The sequence below is a fragment of the Periophthalmus magnuspinnatus genome, chromosome 16 (assembly GCF_009829125.3).
Source record: "Periophthalmus magnuspinnatus isolate fPerMag1 chromosome 16, fPerMag1.2.pri, whole genome shotgun sequence".
Classification (NCBI taxonomy): Eukaryota; Metazoa; Chordata; class Actinopteri; order Gobiiformes; family Gobiidae; genus Periophthalmus; species Periophthalmus magnuspinnatus.
This window is the reverse complement of record NC_047141.1, coordinates 10,933,273-10,955,359: the sequence shown is the minus strand read 5'-3', so window position 1 is coordinate 10,955,359 and position 22,087 is coordinate 10,933,273. Positions and strand designations below refer to the sequence as shown.

Below are 22,087 nucleotides of genomic sequence, written 5' to 3'. Positions count from 1 at the left end.
CAACATGTCTTTATATAGTTTTGTATGTGATCATTGGTATATTCTTTGTATGCAGTCTGGTGTAGGGCTCAATCTACTGGCAGCAGAGGAAATTACCATAGAGGAAAAAAACTAATCTTAGCTAATAAGGAACATGCCAGGATATGCTAATGAAAGTATGCAGTTGTAATGAACGTGATTTGATGGCCGAGTCTGGTGATGGTTTGTGGACTTAACATTTGTGCAGGGTTTATACATGTGTTGGGAGTAAAAGTTAACAAAGAAACTTTCAGTTTTTAAAGAAAATAAATGAGAAATTAAAACAGCAAGCAGTGATAAAGGGCCCTTGCAGGCACGCTACAGTGGGAGGGCTGCCTATCAATCCTGGCTGGACAGGATTCAATATTTCTAGTGTCATGTAATAAATGTTTCCAGCCCATTGTAACTTTGAACCATTTTTAAAGATAGTAGTAGTTTAATTCACATATTGTCATGTTCAGCTCATCAAAATAGGCAAACGCATTGGGTTTGTCTGAATCCGATGAAGTTTGCAAAAGTTACAAGGATTTTATGCTTTTCAAAATGGCCACACTGTGAGACTTAAGTAAATTCTTTTAAAAGTTTTGATCCCATATATGTCCTGATGATGCTGCCTCAGTTTGGAGTCTGTCTGATAAAAAAAAAAACTTGGACAAGTTTGTTAAAACACGAGGGCTAGAGTTTGGACAGCTCAAGTTTGAACCTATATGGCTGGTGCTCTGTGTGGTTTAGGGTGGATGAAAACTGTCAAAAGATTATGATGTTTGATTTTGTCAACCTCGGGTTTGATCCAATATGGCCAACTTGTTGTTTGGATTAGAGCAGGGCCATAATATAATTTTTACATGTCCTGACATGACCTATTTTTTATCCTAACTTCCATTTGTCCACGTCCCGTCTGTATTTTTTCTCTCTTCATTCAAAATTAGAGCTCACTGAACTCTGATACATGTGTGTATGTTACTGTTCACTGTTTGATTTTTCAAATTTTCCCTGAAATTTTACAAATACAATAGGGTTCTCACTGACTTGCCGCCCTCACACATTCATGCTCAGGTCCTAATAAGGAGAATGTAGCTAGTATGTTTTTTTGTCAGCTTTCAAAGACTGATTGTTTGTTGGTTGCAATTATCAAACTTAAGTTACAAAACAATATAAATTCTAACATTAACCCCTGAACTACAAGACTTCTAACTTGTTGTGGTATTGCTACATACTACACCTGTCTCGAGTTAGTATTGCTGATACGAAAGTTTATTGAAAATGACAAAAAGGGCATAAATGACTGGCAGACTTAGAGATGTAGTTGTAGGATTTACCTGTGGGGGCATTGTAGGACACAGTGACGTCTCCTGTCAGGTCAGCAGGGGGATAGTGGCCATTTAGGAATGCAGAAAAGGTAACTATAGTAGAAGAACCAACACCTGCAACAAAAAGAAAGAAAACAATTACAGCAAATTCTGACAATTTTGCCAATCTAATATTAGTCATTTCAATCACTGGAGAATTAGGTTAAGGTCCTCTGCATTTGACCCATCTAAGCTAGACTGGACAGACAACCTCGCTGGACGTTTAGCATACTGTCCATGTTTTAGGTTTATGACATGGGCAAAACATGCAAACTCAATCCAGAAGGGCCCTATCCCGTATGAATCGAATCAAGAACCTTCTTACTGAGAGGCAATTTCAAATTAGAATTATGATCATAGATGTTTTTAACTGTATATAAATCATTGTTATTCCATCCAAAATAATGAAGTATTAGTAAAACGCTTTCAGATTATAGTGTTGAATAGATTTTAACAGTGGAAAGAAAAGCGTAGGAAACGGCAGAGACCACACACTCACAGCGTCAGCATTTTCAAACTGTTGATAGAACAGGATACAGTAACACTGACCAGATCCGCTCACGTTTAAACAGAGATCTGAGGGCACGGCTACAACTGGAGCTGAGGTGAGGAGAGAGAACTCACATTCAGCGACGCTTACATTCAAAGATATGTAGCATGTGAGGAGGGCGATGACTTGAAGCTTCCCTTTAAATATCCCAAAATCAACAAAGAGAAAGAGAAGCCGGAGAGGAGGAGATGGTATGGGAGTGAGTGGAAGGATATATTACAGCTAATGGCCTGGGCCGGAGTGCGTGCTGGAGTAATGGGCCGTGAGGAGCTCCCACTGTTACAGGTGACTGCAGACCAAGTATGTGTGCGCCTCTGGACAAGTGGTCATTTTAGATTGAAGCTGTATGTAGGAACTGTGCGGTTTCAATAGAGCTATGAGGTAACATGAGCAATTTCACTTAGACCGATGGAAAGGATACGTCAGTGATATCTTTGACTACAGTGGAGGTTTTTGGGCAATATTGACAATAATGAATATCTCTAGACCTCGGGCATCTATGTAAAGGCAGGTGCATGTCAATGTAAAGGAATCCTGCACATCGCCAAGACTTGCGTTTCAGCCGTGTGGCCTTCTTCAGCCACTAAATAAATTCACTTCTGCAAATATTGACAGTGTGTGGGATTCTTTCCTATTTTGAAAAATAATATCTTGATAAAATATATATTCTCGATATTCGAACAATAAGGAAATCCATAATAATGTAATGTCATGGTTAAGGTTGACATTGAAACTGTAATTTTCAGATGCATAAAATGTTACTGATGATAAAATGTTACTGATGATGCAATTTACTAGCATCAATTCTCTAAGCAGTTTGCACAAGAAAACAGAAAAATCTTTCTTTTTAGATGGCAAAGTGAAACTAAGGTGGAGCATTCAAGTGCAGCCAATGAGAGTGTTGACGTTTATCAAAACAAATATGGAAAAAAGCATCACAGATCTCTGCAGAATCAATGAGCAAAACTCTATTTTAATCTCTGTTAATCTGAGGTGAGATAAATTTCATCTTGTTTGTAAATGACCAATGAGCTCCTTCGTTTCACATGCGTCATAAAAAAAATTAAATTTGACTGCGCAAATGTGTTTAATTCTGGCTCGAGTCGCGACATTGGGCATGAAGGACCAGATTATCTAAATAATTTATCTGTTAAAAAATAAAAAAACAGTTGGGTACCCTGGTTTAATAAAAACATGTAATAAAGTACAGATTCTTTTGGACTGACAGAGAGACCACTGATCCACCTGAACCTCTGTAATCCAATTGGAAATCTTTTTTTTTTTACCTTTGTATAAATAGGATGAGCGGTTATGACTGGCCTTTTTGTTTCGCTACCCCGTGCAGTCCAAATGCACCCTTACAGAGCCGCCCCGGGCTAAATGAGGCCTCAGTTTGAAGATAGACAGAACAGCACGACCTGAGACGGATGGGAGCAGATAAAAGGAGACGATGACACCTCTTCTTACTCATCCAGGAGACAACATGGACGCCACAGACACCGAGACAAGTTCTTCTTAACACACTGTCAGACGCTTTGACAAACTAAGCCATCCATATCAGCAAATTTCATGTTCTCTTCATTAAATCTTCTATATGGTTTCCGTTAGGGCTGCAAGGTTAATCACAATTGAATAGAAATTTGAATGGACGCAATTAGCAAATCGCAAAGGCGGAAGTAGGCAAAACAAATTTATTCTTACTCTGTAAAGCATTTGAATTACCTTGTGTACGAATTGTTCTATACAAATAAACTTGCCTTGCCTATTTGTATAGCACAAAAAATAACTGTTTTTAGCCTGGATTTAAATATTGTCAAAGTAGAGGCCTGTCTCACATCTTCAGGAACCGTTTCAGTTTTATGCAGCTAAAACCTGGAACAGTCTTCTTGAAGTCCTCAGAGTTTGAGATGGTTCATATGGTTCTAACATGTCGACATCAAGTATCATTATTTCCTCCACAAAGAAAATATCCTGTCTTATTCTGCACAAAAAAACAGCTAATCCAACCCTAGGTTTCAGAATGACGAAGTGAACCATTGCCATAGTGATTAGGAATTTTTAAGAATATTTTGAATGGGAAAAAGCCCTCAAAACATTGAATGATGAATAGTTTAAATCTGTACAAACATGTTCTACAAAAGTAATTCTTATATTTATATTTCAATCTTATTTTCAATTCTTCTGCCCGTGTTTAAAATGTGAACTTTGAACAGAATCCTAATTTAAAAACATAAATCGCAAATCTAAACAAAAATGCAAATTGCAATTCGATATTTCCCCCAAATCGTTCAGCCCCAGTTTCCATATTTCTTTTACCAACCTACCGCACTATTCTGTCATCCCGTCTGTCAGCGCAAAGCTTTTAACCCTTTGGCCCCCGGGTCAGAGTGGTCAGACTGGTTTAAGTGCTCTAAGTATTCCCAGGCCCATTAGAAGTAACAAACAACGCCAAAAGGAGACACTGAATAATCCTCTCCATCCATCTAGCCTGCTCCTCTGTTCTTCTGAGCTTTTCATCATTTTGTGAGGGCCATCTGCACAAGGCTTTATCTGTCTGGACATCTAAGCTACAGGTAAGAGGGTTTAGTGTGCGAAAGTGCATTCACCTAAAACAAGTTATGAACAAAAAAAACATGATGAAGAGAAGAAATAAAAGTGACAGTGAAGTGAGAGAAGAACATTTAAAGACTGGACCAGATGTTTTTCCATGTACAGATAGTACAGCACAGTACACACATATATTTGGCAGTTCTTGAGGTCAAAATAAGTCAGCTGCATCTAATTATAAAGCGTTTTTGTCCCAGAATCAGGAAAGTTAGCATGCTTGCTCCGATCTGGCTTCAGGAAGTTGTGAAAAGCGCTAATAAAGTCATCATGGTGAATAATTAGGATGCTTGGAATACATGAGGTAAGTGAGGAATAACTTATATACATAAACTGATACTAGATACTTCTTAAGGTTATCTCCTTTGCGATTGTTATGATGACATGCCTAGTCTAACATCCAGGTACGAGCGTGTGTGTGTGTGTGTGTGTGTGTGTGTGCGCGACCCAAGGGTGCAGACTGTCTGAGAGACTGCTTCTTCTGTTCTCAGGCACATTAACCCATTAACACCCGCGCCAACCAAAACAAACCCTACAAAGAAAACGCAATTCTGCCTACCGCTGTCGATGCGCTCGCTTAACTCCCACTCGCCTTTACCTTTCTCTCACCCCTGGAGTTCCATGGTTTTACAAGCAACTATACATTCTCCAAAAAGATTGCCTGCCCATTTAGGGTTACATAAAATAGTTTCCATATTGTGCACTTTATCCGAGGCATTATAGGGGCATTTCTTTGTGATCCATTCATAAATTTTAAGAGCTGGTTTAAAGTTATGTCTACATGAAAGCCTACCTTGCTCAACAAACTCTCAACTCTAAACTGCATCTTTCCAGGACATTTAAATTTAGTTAATAGAGATTATTTTTTCTTTATTATATAAAAGTATAAGCTATAGCCATTTACACCAAGGCGAACAACCAAGGTGTCTCTCCTCTGGTGGACTGACAAAAAAAAAAAAGTTACTTCCATTCTGAGCCTCTGGCCTTTCGCAACACTACCAATCACTCAGTCACACTATTCGCACATATGAGTGAAGTGTCTTGCCCAGTGATACCAAAACACTAGGCAAAACACATGGGAGCTAACCTTCAAGCTAAGCCGTTTGCACATGAATTATTCAGCGATTGCACAAAATATTCAGTGATTGCACAAAGTGTGCAGGCTGCAGACCTAAAGACATTTTGCAATGATTATTATTATTATATAATAATTATTTGTCTTACACTCGCATGAAGGACAGGACACACATTGGCCAATTTATAAGTGGAGGACAGAGCAAGAGTCATGGGATCAAATGGGCTGTCATAATGAAAACAAATGCACAAGGATCCAAGGCGCTGCGTGAGAGCCTTTACTCTGCTTATAAAAAGGCCACATAAGTGGTTTACAGTCACTGTAGATGTACAATGAGGATAAATGAAAAAGTCTGCACAAACTCTTTGTGTGTGTGTGTCCTCCGTTACTTCTACAGTATAAGAGCCGTCACTTGGCAACAAGTGCCTGGCACAGTTTGGTTGTTCTGATTGGTTGTTGTTAAGTTTATCACATGAGATTTCAACATGATGGAACATTACCATTTGAAATTTTGGGGCAGTGACTCAACAAATAGTTGTAGCAGAATCACACTGACCCCCAAAGACATGAGGAGTGCTATGACTATTCAATGTTTACGAGAAGCCCTACTCATGCCACGCCTCTCGTGTGGAGAGCCAAATCAGTCTTAAAATCTGGCAAAAAGTCCTCAAGTGTGCAGCAGGCCTTAGTGGGGATACAACTATTTGAGCTACTGTTGCCACACTCATTTTAACTGGATTTTCATATCCAACAATTCCATACACAAATTTCATATCTGCCAAAAGTACAGAGGAGACTTTACTGTCATCTGTTTAGCCAAAACGGAGAAATCCGTGCTTGAAATTGACCAAAACACAAAACAATGCACCCAGTTGTACTGCCATGATCCCTCAGATTATGAGGGATGTGACTGAGACACAAACTGAGTACATAATAACGTTCTTAATTACATGCTCTTTGTCACAATTTTATTATTACCCCCACCTCAATCCAGGTGTGTCCTAGTTTTTCACATTGAAAATGTGGTCAGCCTATTTGGAATGGTCTTGAGCTAAATGAGAACTAAAACCAAATTATAAGAAATTACTTTTAATTTGTGTTGAAAATGACATCAAGTTTAAATTGTAGTAGCATACTGTAATATAATAACAATGCATCCAACTTTCTATGCACCCAACTCCATTGTAGCCAACTTGTGTGCGGTTGGTGCCGATTGTATCCTGGGGGCTCAGGTTAAAGCGTTTTGACAGCTCAGGTTATAGGCACTACTGTTTGCGCGAGGTCAAAGGTCAAGAGGGCTGCAGATGGGGATCTCTGCCACACAAGGCGTCGTGAATGGTGCGTGGAGGGTCCCTGTGATCTGGCCCCGGCTCCACTTTCCTGGCCATGTGCAAATAATAGAAGGGGCTGAACACTGAGAGACAAAACAAATCCGGAAAGGTAAATTTGTCCACGACATTCCAGGTCTGCTCCTGCTTTTACCTGCCTGGCTGTGTGTGATGGAGGGGTAAACAGGAGAATGTGAGGTGACCATTAGACCAGAGCGTTAAGGCAACAAGACATTAACCTATGACATTGTGCGGGTCAAGACTGGGTTCATGATTCTGTGCATGAGAAAGTGTGTTACCCTAAGGTGAAACTAGAGGTCCAAGAAAATGACATATATATGGTTACTACTATATGGATTGTTTATTGTTACTTTTGTTTTTTTGGAGGGAGAATAATGATTTAGTATCATGACAACAGTATGGGCCTCAGTTATCAATGAGGTAACTGTGAGTATAAACAAAAAAATAGCTTGTGCAATCTGTGGGTGTGTTGCGTGTGATTTACCATTGGAAAGTGCACATATTATTTCTACCATAAAACGGATATGTAAATGAGTTTGCTTGTCTCTGGTCCTGTGTGCTTTTAAATGTTGAAGTGTTGTTGCAAATAAACGTTTACCTCTTCACTACTACTATTACTACTTTTCCGATAGTGTTTGGATTATGAAGTGCCTGATGAGGATCCTTGAAAACTTTAAACAAGTTTTTTAGTTTGCTTTGGACTTAAATGCAGGATGGCGGATTGCAGAAAAACGTGCACAAAAGTTGTAATAAATCTACCAACACCCGCTAAAAAAACTTCATATGCATTTCCTCCGTCTCAGATTTTAAGCATTTTCGTTAAAAAAAAACTCCCTGTTTTGCATATTCATTAACTCATAGGACCAAAATTGCGCTGCGTCTTCTGTGAGAAATTGCGTCAGGTTTTTGGTCCACTTTTGGTTGTTTGTGTAATCCCTCAGTCATCCAGGTCTGATCCATAGCAAAAGCCAAAATTAAATCTGTTAACTGGACAAATTGTTGTAGGAGTGAAGACGTTTCATTGCTCAGATTGCTGGTGGACACTGCCTTATATCTATCTGAAGGGAGGAGCTAACTACACTGAAATTGTAAACAGTTATTGTCTGTCTATTCAACCTTTAATGGCCCTACTATTGTTCTTGGATGTGTCTGAAAAACTTTACATTTTCAGACAGTATGAGATTCTGGTCTATTTCAAACCTACAACAACTTTAAGACAGAAACTGGTTCACCCAAAGGACAAAACCCGAGCTAAATAAAGTAATGTCCATTCAGTGTAGTGAAGAGTGCAGTGAGCATTACATTGGAGAAACTAAACAGTCACTTAATGCACCAACACCGTTGTGAGAGTTCCTCTGGACCCCAGTCGGCCGTACATCTTCATCTCAAAGACAATAACCACTCCTTTGAAGATAGTGAGGTATAGATCTTAGCCAGAGAAAATAAATGGTTTGAGAGGGGAGTTAAAGAAGCTATTTTTGTTAGGAAAGACAATCCTTCATTAAAGAGGAATGGGAGCCTGAAACATAATCTCTCACAGATCTATAATTTCATCCTCAGATCCACTTTTGGTTGTTTAGCACATGAGAAAATGCTTGATAAACGAAGCCCTATTTAGTTTGTTATTCAAATAGGCAGTCAAAAATAAGTACTGATAACATCAACCCTCACGTCTGAACCGCTAGTACGATATCTACCGTTTTGTACTGTATTTGTTAAAACATCCTTTTAGAAAGTTCACCTATGTGCCTTTTACGACATCATTTAATAAAACAGCTGGAATGTACTTTTGAGGAATTTTACCCAAAAGTTCCAAATAGTAAAAATTGAAAGACGGAAATAAAACCATAACTGCATGGGCATGAGAAAAGTCAGGAGAAGGTAGCCGGGGAGGAGCAGGCACGCGGGCAGGGAAGGCTGAGTGTGCAAGAACAAAGGATCCAGTGTGCAGCGGTTGGGGGATTGAGTCGCCATCTGAGACGAATAAAGACTTGAATAACAATAAAAGTCCGCACGGCGCTACCTCCCCTCCTCTCGCTCCTTCCTCCTGGCCTTCTGTGCCCTTCACACATTACGCAGCATGTGCGAACACAAAAACACTGTAGTTACCACTTGTTTGCTTGGTAACAATAATCGGCCGTGTTTTTTCTTTTCTCTGGGAGTTTAACTGGAGTTGACGTTCACAATAAAACAGAAAGCCAGATACTCATATGAAATGTATGGAAGCAAATAGAGTTGTAGAATCAAAGACACATGTCAAGATTACTTGGGAAACACAACACGATTTTTGAAGTGATAAAGGGAGATTTTTCCCCATGTGCAAGTGCGTCAGTTTGGGTGCTTTCATAATGTTCAGTTTTAAAAAAGCAGCTGATAGCATAGTAAAGACTCATATAGTGTGATAAAAAAAATACTGAAGATTGTTTGACTATTGTAAATGTGTTATCTCAAATTAGACTAAGCGTGGGCATCATGCAAAAATATTTCTTTAGACATTTCTTGGAATCTGTCAGAAGCAGTGACAGGGACAGTGACAGTGCAGACCTATCTCCAGATCTTGAGGTGGTGGAGGGAGGATTTTACCTGCTGTGCATATTTTTGGGTTGATAAATGGGCATAGCTAACGCGCTAGCCGGATCCTTCCAAATAGGAAATGGTCATGGGCTCGCTTCCTGCTCTAATTCACTTTACACTGAAGAATTGTCACCCCTCCCTCTGTAACTGCTGTAGTTAGCCTTATCATTTTGGTCTATAGTAACCCTCTCTACATAATCTTGGTACTTTTATTTTGCTATTGTGTCTGTAAATGAACATGACATGAACATTAAGAAGAGACAACTCAGGTGCCTTCTTTCCCCCAAGGTCGCTCCCACTGGCCTAAGCAACAGGTTTGATTGACAGCGTTGCTAAGCAGGAAGAGGCATTACCTTCAACAGCCTTGCTCCAGGTTAGCTCTTTGGTTGCTATGATATAAATTCCAAATATAGAACCAAATGCGCCCCTATAACTGTTAGCCTTGATGAGGTTCATTCGACTGGAGCCAAACACTGTGGGTGACTTCACACTCACTTAGTCCACTTCTATTATACAGTCTATGGTTGTTGAGGACACCAGTGTGCCCAAAGGAAACCCATCTAGACACAGGAAGAAACATAGAAAGGCCCAGGCGGAACCTTCTTGCTGTGAGGTGAGGTCAGTGAGTGAGTGAGTGTGAAGGAGTCAGTGGGGGAAAATATCATTAAACAAAGAAACACAAATTGACGATCAAATTCCAATTATGATTATGTTGATAAACATATTCTGTCCAACCCTGTGATATGCATCCGAACCTCAAGATGGCTGCTGAACATGCTTTTTTCAGATGGAAATCGACTTGCTCGTCACATGAGGGGACACTATGTTTTAAGTAACCTTTGCACAAACATAGGATTTCGCCGGTCCATTTGGGTTGTTTGTAATATGAAGTAAATTGAGGAGTGAGGAGTAACTTTGAACCATTACAAACTTTAAACTTAACTAGTTCTGTTTTTAACATATTTAAGAAGAGTCCTTTATTAATCTGAACAATGGCACTATTAGTTCCTGACCAGCCATTTTGGCACAACAGTATGCGGCTGTGTGTTTTTTGTTGTATTCTTGTCTGTATGCTTAACGATTTATAGTTACCCGCACACCCTCAACTCTGACTCACAATTCACTGCATCTGCATAAATACTTAAGACTAGGCTTAATTCCATGTACAACACAACCACATCCTCCTCCATCCATTACCACGGATGCCATTTTAATATAATTTCTGCAAAAATATCTTCCAAGTCCTAATTTTTGCTCGTGCATTCATCACATGGGCTTGATTAATTTTTTTCCCCTCAAATTTTTCAATTGATGTGGAATATCTGGCTGGGGAGGGGTCACGCAAAGGTCAAACGCATTGTGCAGTGCATTCAGGGACATGGGTGGAGGCTGAAAATTAAAATGCAAAATTGATGATGAATGAAAAAATAACTGCTTGTACAGTTGCCTCATGGTGTGTCACTTAAGGACTTCAATGAATGAAATCACTTCTGTGTTAAATATTTGATGGTAAAAAATGTTGCCTGCCAAGTCCAGGATGATATTTCTATTTTCTATACATGGTGATATCAGTCTGGTCCAGTCTGTAACAGACTGGAGGACTTAATGGACACCTGATTCCACCCACTCCGAAGTGTCCTGGAGCAGCGGCAGGCGGCTCCTCTCTGCTATAGGACTGAAAGGTTTGTCCTCACAACCATCAGACTCTATAACCTGTCCTAAGCCCCACTTGTCGCTCTTGAGAACTGGCACTTTATGCACACAGACTTTGTATGTGTGGCACACACTTTTAATTATTTATTATTGATTTATTTATCTCTTAATTGTCTTATTGTGTGACAAAAAGTATGAATGAGCTAAGTGGACACCTGAATTTACCCTTCTGGGTATTTCTCTATCTAAATGTATTTTAAAACCAAAATGACAAGCCAAACAGCAACAGTTATTTTCAAAAGAAAGAGAGCCAGACCTCGATGGAACCACTTCACGCCCATTTATATATACACAGTCTATGGTCTGGTCACCACTCCCTCCATCATGCAATCAGATTTGTTTGTTTCAGTGACGCATGTGAAGCAAAGGAGCTCTCTGGTCATCCATCATTTTGAACAAAATTACAATTCTCTGACCTCAAATTAACAGTTTAGTGCTTCGCTCATTGATTCTGCAGAAATGTGTAATGTTTTTCAGTTTCTATTTTCCTCATGAGCAGACACATTTGTTTTGATATCAATGGACCATGCATGTCCCTGACTGGTTACTCCAACTGTCAATCACACCCATCTGAACTCCAGTGACCAGACTTTTCGCAAAGAATTGGAGAAGGGTGTCCTTTGGATCCCAGGCAATAAAACATGTGCTTGCAATCTTCTCTATGGTTAAATTTAGAAGTATTTACATAACTCATAATGTGTTGCGGTGAAAGTTATTGTATAATGGTGGCACTGCACAGATGTTAATGCGTTTCATGTGAAAGTGACCGCTACCTAAACCTGTCTAAACAAAGGGCCTCTTTAGTGGTGCAAACGTGACAGTGCAGTGACTCACAGCCTCTGCTCCTCAAAATAAACAGTGGAACGTGCCAGCAACCAAAATGGTGGTTTTCTGTATTTTCTCTCTGTTCCTCAATTCAGATTTCTTGATTAGGATCAGAACTATTTTCTTAAACATTGAGGTCTGCAACTTTCACTTTAAGCAAAATTAGAAACATGGCCTTTTAGCTAGTAGCAAGTAGTGATTTTAGATTTGTTATGGTCGATTTAGTTGGTTTTCTGGTGAAGGTTAATTTCAATGTTTGCTGTAAAGTAAATATTGTAATGGCAGTGGTATGTCTGTCATTGGTTACAGTAATTTGATCAGTTACAAAAAAGCAATACAACAGCCTAAGTGCTTTAACAATTTGTATACCTCTCACAAAGGAAAATGAATAAATAAACCAACTAGTTCAGTGAGATGTGGATTCCAGTTTTAGCTCTTGAGAGGGGTAGCGCTACAACCATCACCCACACTCCCTTAGTTCGGCTGCAACTAAATGAAGCTCATCGATGCTAGCAGTTATATTGGCTAATCTGCAACCAGGGACCATATTCAGAAATCTGAGCGCGAAACCAAAGAGCTAATCAGGAGCCAGGGTATTGAAGGTACACACCACTTTGCGCCTATGCTCACTTCCTATTTGTAATGTGCCAGCTGTGTCCAATATACCATATTACAATGAATAGGAATATTACAGGACAAAAGATTTATGATCGTAGGGAAAATATTGAGTCCTAGCTAAAAATCGTGAGTTGTAGGTCTCAGAGAGAGACCAGGACTGTTGTACGACCAAAGACAAGCTGCGACTGATATCAAGCATGTCTGATATTTTACAATCTTGATGCAGAGTGACCCCCCCTCTCGCTGTGTCTGATCAGTCTTTGTGACCAGTAGTAAACACAAGTGCTCCAGAGTGCTCCTGAGTGCTCCAGAAGAGCTCTGCCATGTATGGGGCTATCTAACTCTATTTCTCATAACTTTCACAAACACAAAAACACCACTAATATATAGCGTTAGCGCCAGCTATCTGAAATAACTATCCGATGTTTATTCATGCACTGTCCAGATGCCCTCTCCCTCTATTGGCCCAGCCTGACGCTACTCTACAGTTTGGATCTGGATCTACAGCTACAAAGGCTGATTCATATGAGGCTAAGGTTTTGTACAAAAGAACTACTTCTGTTATGTTGAAGTTTTTGATTTATTTCTTTGACAAGTTTTCATAAAGCAACGATGCAGTTTTAGATGTTTTCCACATATGTTCCTTTGTTTTATGTCTAAACATTTTTCTTTTTTACTTTTTGTGAGGAAGCTGAATTGGCTGAATTATCATGACTCAATATATTTTTTTATGAATTTGTGTGTACACATTTCTTCATGTAAATTCATTTTAATAGCCATTTTTCCGTAGGCCATAAGAGAATGGTGGTGAAGGTCACTATAATATTTTTGGACTTGAATTTGGTTGATATTTTTTATGGATATATATATATATGTATTGAACAGATCTGCTTGTACGCAAACACCTCACAACCAGAGTAACAAATGAAAGCCACATGTTTTAGGATGCAATTCATAGTTCTAAACACAACAAAGTAATGAACGGAGCGAGCAATATAAACTTGCTCATAAAATCTAATCTGAACCACATGAATTATGAAATATTAACAATCGGAGGACGTTTACAGGAAATGTTTGTGTGTAGTGGATTATACCTCATACCGTTTTCATTAACAAGTGAAGGGGTCATGCGGTGTGAATGCATTGATAAGAATTTGCTGTGGTAAAAAGCATTATGTTTTTTATGTCGTGAATCATGGTTTAGTCTGAGTACTCGGTGGTTAGCTCCATCTGATGCTCACAACGAATGGAGATTTTCCCAAGCGAGTGAGAATGCCATTCACATCTTGAAATCATAAATCCTAAATCCATAGCATTCCTCATCTAAAGATGCAGGGATGACTCCTCAGTGTGATGGATGAGACTCTCAACAAATTCTGGGAACATTTAGGATCGTGCATGGATTGCTTCGGGTGTTTTAGAAATGACGGACAATTGACAGAATAAATGTAATCAATATGTTTAGGGAGGTTTCCATGCTGTTTGTCTGGTTTACATTCTAAACTAAAACCAAGTTAATGTGGAACTCTCAATTCGATCATAAATTATGAAAATCTATTTTCAAATACAAGTCTTGAGTAAATGGTTTACATTAGACAGACTATAAATTTGAACAAATGTCACTGTATATTAAAAGCAGAAGGTAGAATATGATTTGCAAATAGAATAATGAAAAGGCCTTCAAAGAGACTAGAACTTACACTTTGGATAGGTTGATGTTCTTGAATTATTGTAACATCCTTCTTTACAAATAATTAATATTGTGAAACTACTAATGGGATTAAAGTATTTACAAATTCTACAGTCAAAGAAAAGATCGGACTATTGGATGTTCGGCTGAGGCAAACTTTCAGAAGCAGTGGGCATCTGCTTATTCATAGAGTAGACAAGACATTAAGCCAGCAAGTATAACAGGTGCCCCAGTGGCATAGAAAGATGGGTAAAATGCAGAGGACAAATTTCCCTATGGGGACAGTAAGGATACCTTAACCTTAACCTCAACCTTAAGAAAACAAGCATTACCAAACAGTATCATGGGTTTGTATTTATAGCCCATAGGGTCTATAAAGAACAATAAGAGGAATCACTTACTCATGGTGTCCAGGACAAAGTTGTTCTGGGTAAGGGCCAGAGGAGGTTGTACGACCACACTTAACCTGGGAGCCTGGACCACGCCACTACACTTCAACTGCAACTGGGAGCACAGGAAAGCATCATCAGTCATAGCATGTGGCAACAGAGAATCAGTCAAAATAGTACAAAATAGGGCTGCAAGATTAATGGTCATGAAATTGAAATCGCAGTTTGAACAGATGTAATTCACAAATCATAAAGAGTGCTATTTTCAAACTAAATGGTAAGTGGTCACATTTGTGTATAGCCCTCTTCCACCTTCTCACCTATTTACACACGCATTCATACACCAGTGTACACAGACACTGGGGGTGAGGTGGGTTAAGTGCCGTGCCCAAGGACACAACAACAGTATTTATTTGTGGGAGCTGGATTCGCACCGGCAACCTTTGGGTCAGTAGATCTGGCTACTTTACCAATGATGTTTATGTTGCGTGTCGGAGTCAAACCGCCAACCTTCGGATCAATGGACAAACACTCCACCAACTGAGCTACTGTTGTCCATACTAAGGTAATTTCATCTACAAACAACAAAACATTCTGTCTTATTCTGCCTGAAAACTGCTAACCCTATAATTAATGTTCTGAAGTGTGATTGCATTAGTTTGTCAGTTTAAATTCAGGACACGTTTAAAATGTGAACTTTGAACAGAATCACTTAACAGAATAATCGCAATTAGACATTTTTCCCAAATCCCTCAGCCATAGTAGAAAAATATCATTAAACTTACCTGTACAGTGACTGAGGGTACAGGTAACCCATCAATGTCTTGAATATGGGCTTGCTATTGTAAACAAAAATAGATTATTACAAAGTTCTTAAGAAAATAGCTTGTGCATTTTGTGGAGTTACAATACTTACTGATGGTTTGTCCATGTTCTTTGATATAACAGCTGTCACAGTGAGGTCTTCCTGAGTGTCGGCTTTTGGCAGGATGTCTGCAATCACATGTTTTACATTATATGTTACATGTGCAATATGATTTATAATAATACTCAATGGTACTAGTGTTCAGAGTGCACAGTATTGTACAAATCCAAAGTGTGTCTGCTAAGGTGATTTAAGCATTATTATTATCTAATCTGTAACCTAATTATTTTCTTGATTGAATATGGCCTTTAAACGTATTTCTATTATCCTTATATAAGCAAAGGCTTTGTAAATGTCAAATTATATTATGGATGCCTCCATCTTTTCTGTGACCTTCTGTGACTTTATTGTGAGCATTATGACATCAAGAGACAGATGCTTCATTGTCAAAGAGCAGCTAGATAGGACCTGAATAAGTTAGGTGGATGTGTATGGGAAAACAAGCAGGAGGTCTTCCTGTCAAACTAGTCTAGACCGGAGAATTGAAGCAGAGTACTTTCAGCTTTTAAGGAGGAGATGGAAACATGAAACATGGAGAATAAAAGTACTACTACAGAAGTGTTTTTGAAGTGCACTTATAAGAAGTTGAGATTTATGGAATTTACATGTTGGAGTATATCAGTTGTATCACTTGGATTTTATCATTTTAAATACCTGGTTTTGGGTCATTCTAGATTTTAGAATCACATAAAACCAGGTATTTACGTACACAAACCAACTCATAAAGTCAGGTCTAAAATGACCTGACTTTATGAGTTCATTGGAATTTGTACATTGAGGTTTTTACTGGTTGCAGATAACATCACAACATTGTACGTCGACATTTAAAATCAGGGGGTGAGGGTGGATATTATCTAACAGTAATAGAAATGGCCAACTTCAACATATGTGAATTTACCTGTTGAATATTTCATTGTGAAATACAATGGTATCAGTAGGGAAACTCGCTCTTTATAGTCTAAAATCTGAAAATCATGTATGACCAAGGCTGCTTTGCCTGTGGGAAACTCCAAGCATATGTGCAGTACCTTGAGTCCTGGAGGCTTCCCTGATGTACTTCTGTAGTTTCTTGAGCTCAGCATCCATCTGCTCGTAGTCCACATCGCGGGCCTCCACTTTAGGCGTGGAGTAGAAGGAGGGGTCAGTGCCCATGTAGGAGCACAGCAGCTGTCCTTCTGAACTCAAGGAGACTACCACGCCTCTCAGGTCCCTAGTTCACACAAAATATCACTGATGTTGAATATATAGAGCAGGAAATATGACATTTTTGGGATCACTGGCACAATATGTTTGCATGGCTGAGATGACTTCCACACCTTTAAAGATTGCTCCAAAATAATCCAATATGGGATTGAAATTTTTTTAAGATGTCATAGATTAAGCACGAAACATTGAACCTTGGCCTTAATAAAGCATGAAGAAAGACTTAATTAATGATGAAGAAAAAAATACAAAATGAATTCAAACATTTTCAAGCATCTACAATCAGCCTGAGCATTCATGGTGGGAGTGACTAACTAAAAAACTAATGCTAGCTAGCCTGTACATGTAAGACACACAAATCATCTCATCAGTTGTAGTTCTAGCTAAATCAGTTCGTTCTGGCTAGACCTCACAATATAAAGCCACAGACATAGCAGTGCCTACAGCTAGCATCACACCCCCAGGGAATGTTGATGACGTCAGCTGCAACGTATCGATACATTAAGTCTTTGTTCATGCTTTATTAAGGCCAATTAAAGTGTAGTTATTATAAAGTGTTTATCTTACTTTGGGGGTGTTGTGGCAGAAAGTGGCAAATCATTGTCTTCAAAATTGTCATTTATCAAGATATTTTTGAAGCAACATGTCACACATTAAAAGTTTGTACAAATCTGAGAATTTCAGGAAGCAAAAAATGTTTACTTCATAGCATTATTATCATTTTCTTCAATAAAACTTCACTGTGATTCAAAACAAGAAATGAAATTTACCTAAAAATGATACTCCATTGTCAAAAAATGCCTCAAGTGTTGTCGTGTATACTTTTACCAACATAACATTTGGCGTGTGTTCCAATGCCGTGCAGCTCTAGACATTAGCACCTGGGACGTTATTAAAATGGACAGACACCAGCAGAATGTGAGGAAATGCTGACTGATGCAATATGTTTAAAGTGAGAACGTTTGTTAAGTGCTTACAGATGTGTTATGGTTCCAGGCCAGTGAGTCCATGGTGTGAGGGAGGGGAGGACGGGGAGGGACGGGGGGCAGACCCAGCTATCCTAAATATAATAAATTGTCCACTTAAAACCCGACAATAAAACCACTTCCCATCAATGAGCGACGCTGCTTTTACACAAGAGGTGGTAATGGTTATTAACAAGGTCTCCTTTGTATTCTGGGGGTCATTTACTAGGCTGTTCCGTTCACATTATGGCTTGCTACAGGGTTGGTGGGGCTGTTGGTTGATAGTGTTGGGTTCAGTGTTTAGTTCCTATTTGCAGTGTTCATTTTGACGAGAAATTCCAATGTAGTTTTCGTTTATATTTTCAATTTAAAGTAATATTAAAGTATGATATATTGCTGAAGAAAATATCGAGAATAAACAATAATAGTGGCTTAAATGGGTTTCAGGGACGCAATAAGAATGAAACACTTGAGAAGCTAGTTTGTATGTATTGACCTATAACTCGATATAGTGGCTATCGTGACAGGCCTATGCACAGGCGTGTTCCTTGGACATTGACATTGTTTATGGTCTGGTTTGGGGCTCTGGGATTAAATAGTGGAACTTGGATAGTCTCCACTCGCTCCTTTCATTCATTTATGTTCATGTTCATTTGCAGTTTGACAAAAATATCAGTACTTTTAAAGGATGGAAGTATTAACCTTTAGTCATAGTTTTGTTGGCAAAAGGTTAGCTTAGGTTTTAGTCAGTAAAAATATTACATTGATGAAAACTAAGGCAAAAATATTTTAGTGAGCAAAATTAACACTGTTTAAATGTAAAAAAAAAAAGATGTGTTATTAGATTATAATTTGGGGAAAGGATAGTATTTGCAAATTTTGTCAATTTAACAGCATTTGTGGAGATCAAAATAGTTTGTATAGAGGGCGAAATCATCTGTGAAATAGAAAATTTAAAAAATGGTAATTTGTTAAAGATACTGCTCTTCATTTTAAACTATTTGCAGTGGTCACTTACCTAATGCATTGTGAGCAACCTAATTATTCACCACGAGGAATTATGTGTCACAACTTTCAAAAGCCGGAGCAGATCTTTGCAATCACAGTAAAGCTGACAACAGTTAGCATGCTAACAGTGCACTTCCTGATTCTTGAGCATTAAAAGGCTTTATAATAAGATGCAGACAGTAAGCAGCCGACGTATTTTGACATCAAAACGGTTCTGTTTAGCTGTGCATATGACTGAAAGGTTTTTATTCTGCACTTTTCTCCTTTAATGTTAATTTTATTATGATTATTTATGTTTTGATTTGTTGTATTGTGATTTTAATGTCTTTATTATTCTGTAAAGCACTTTGAATTACTTTGTGTACGAATTGTGCTGTACAAAACAACTTGCCTTGCTTTATACAGTATATCTGTACTGAGGCAAGACAAATTTAGCTCAAATACATGGGAAATAATCAGGTGCAGACTCTTTAAAAAAAATCCTTTACTACTGTATTAGAGTCATATTCCTTTGGCACTGCATAACCATACATGCCTTAAGTAGCTTGATGGCTTTATAGTTATTAACAATGCAAATGGACAGGTGCAGAAAAGCTGGAAGTTGAATTCATGTAAAATAACAGACTTAATATGCAAAACTTGATTAATGTCCAACAGCCCTAAATCCTACTGTGTATAAAATGAGAAATCTCCAGGTTCACATCCTTACATTGGCGCATACATTGTACACATCTGGTCTGGAGCGATTAAAACAGACATAAATTGGCAGGTTGTTACCAGATATTAGAAGTTCTCCTTCCCATAAACAGACTTTACTTAGGCGGACAGCCCGGGTATACGTTCCGCTGCCAAGGTATATTTGGCCCACCACTTCAGTGCACCCAGGATTTCCTATACATTGATTTATTTGTGACAGTCTGTCTCCCACACGTATTGACAGGCGAGCGAGCCGTGAAAATCCCCACCTCTTCACACGCGCTCTGGATCTGATCACAAATCACATCAGGGTCTGCTCTTAGCTATTCCCAGCAACCAGGACAGCTGAGTTTACAAATGGCCAGTTTCAGGAACACCTTGCACCACTCAAGCCCCCCCTACTAAAGAACGGATGAATTCAAGGAAACGTTGTGTTAAATGTTATTATTAGGTCATATGCTAATATTGACAGATAGTAAGAGTTTTGCAAAGGAAAAATTCGATCTTGTAAATAGCGAACGCAGCTGGTCATAATTCTTGTCATAAATGTTAGTCCTTTTCTGTGGCAAATTTACAAGAATATGAATAAACATAATCATTTTTATCTACCCCTTGTCCGGTGAAAGTGGTGGTTTAAATTTGCACTATGAAACTTGTCTGCAACCTACTGTCTCCATGGAGATATTCTGCAGTATGTAAATTTAATACAACTAAAACCATTAACTTAATTGGATATTAGTAAAATCCTTCCCAAAATTTAGCACAACGTTTCCATTATATGTCCATTTACAGCGAACGTTTCTGTGCATGTATATCTGCTGTGTCCTCTCCCACAGTGCCATGGCGAGGGCATGATGACTATCAACAACTTTAGAACAACATTGCCTGGGCCTAAACCAAACAGCTCGCCAGACCACTACTATCTGCAGCATCTAAAGCACACACAGGGAAACCGCATCATTTTTCAACCATGTTTGTCTTCTGTCCCCTAATTGTATAAAATTGTGGTGTGATTGTTGCTTGGGAGAGAGATGAATAAAAATGATTGGCCCAGATGGGAAGATTTGTGGGTTTATTTCCTAATAGTTATTTAGTGGATTTCACAAGCTGATAAACTCCAAACTATTAGTTTATGTGTGTTTATGTCAACTGCAGTTTTGAGGAAATTAAAGTATGATTTTTAAAGTAACAAAAAATATTTTTGTGTGTGCGTGTGTGTAGGTGTGCATGTGTGTGTGTGTGTGTGTCTGTGTGTGAGATTGCGTGTTCATGCATATGGCTAGGTAAGTAATAAAACAAAAAACAAGACAAAAGAAAGAGGGAAAGGCTGGAAAATTTCCAAGTTCCATTTTTTCCTTTTAATTTCCTTAAAAAAAAGATCATTTTAATACAATAATGTGTTGTCATACAATTTGATTTGTTAATTAATAACTATTGTGTAAATTTGCTTTAGTTACAGTATTGATTCTGTTCATGGGTTTCAGCTTACTGTTATATGTGACATTTTCAGTTTTCCTTTACATTTCTATGGCAACAGTCCTAATTTTTCATCTTTCAGAAACCCATGCAGTGGTGATAGGAAATTGACGATCTTGAGAGATAAAACTGCCACAAGATTTCCCAACCTTTACATGTGGCATGAGTGTGAAACGCTTACACATTGGAAAGTAACGCATCTTCGTGGAACTGTGCATTATGGATGGTGCATAAATGGTGATCTAATGTGTATTTAGGAGGGTTATACTTACGGGAAGTTGGCAACTCGGACAGCTATGGGCACGAATGGTAACTGTGCTGCCCACTTCAAAGTGACATCCTGGTAAACCAGCAGCATGTTGGTGTGGTTACCCAGCAACAGGTTAGTGGTGCCATCCGTCACTGAACAGGCAGAAGAGACAGGAAATTAGTGTCGGAGATCAGATACAACCATTATTGCCCATGTACATGTACGCCATGTAATAAAACCTGGTGGATCCTAAAAACAGTAGTAGAATAGGTTATTTTATCCTATCAACAATTTGTTGGGGACCAGAAAGCACAATTTTCCAAAACTTTGCAAGGCAGTGAGTCTGCTCACCATTGAATCTCCCCGAGTTCAGTTCAGGTCTATCCGTATCAAAACAACTTCTGCTTACGAGGAAAAAATAAAGCAAAGGAGGCGAGATGGAGGGAGTGGTGACCGGACTAATACCCCTCTGTATAAGAAATACAGAGATATCATTCTGGACTTGTGAGGAAAATCAACACGAACATTCCAAGTTCATTCCAAGTTCATTTTCAAGTAATCAAATTATGTAAACTTTAGTTTAACCAGCAAAGTTTCAGCGAGATTCAGAATTTCGTTTACAGGAAAGCTCTTCAATTGTACTATGCAGAATGAAACCTGGGACTGTCTTTTGTGAGGGCACTGAAAGCACTATGCCACTGTGCCACATTGAGCAGCAGAAGCAGTCCATACTCTAGACCAACTCAATCAAACTCTCCAGTCTGATCAAACTCCAGTTTTATCTATTCAGCATTTAGTTAAAATTGCCTG

At 38.7% G+C, this 22,087-nt stretch overlaps 1 protein-coding gene across 1 annotated transcript in view; it reads right to left on the bottom strand.

Annotated features, from left to right (window-relative positions):
- bbs9 (Bardet-Biedl syndrome 9) overlaps positions 1 to 22,087 on the bottom strand; it is a 189,670-nt gene that overhangs the window by 143,161 nt on the left and 24,422 nt on the right. The window contains exons 9-14 of the mRNA XM_055228220.1: positions 21,300 to 21,429; positions 16,708 to 16,889; positions 15,671 to 15,747; positions 15,540 to 15,593; positions 14,767 to 14,869; positions 1,338 to 1,442 (exon numbers count right to left, since the gene is read on the bottom strand). Of these exons, the coding sequence (XP_055084195.1) occupies positions 1,338 to 1,442; positions 14,767 to 14,869; positions 15,540 to 15,593; positions 15,671 to 15,747; positions 16,708 to 16,889; positions 21,300 to 21,429 (651 nt within the window). The remainder of the gene's footprint in view (positions 1 to 1,337; positions 1,443 to 14,766; positions 14,870 to 15,539; positions 15,594 to 15,670; positions 15,748 to 16,707; positions 16,890 to 21,299; positions 21,430 to 22,087) is intronic.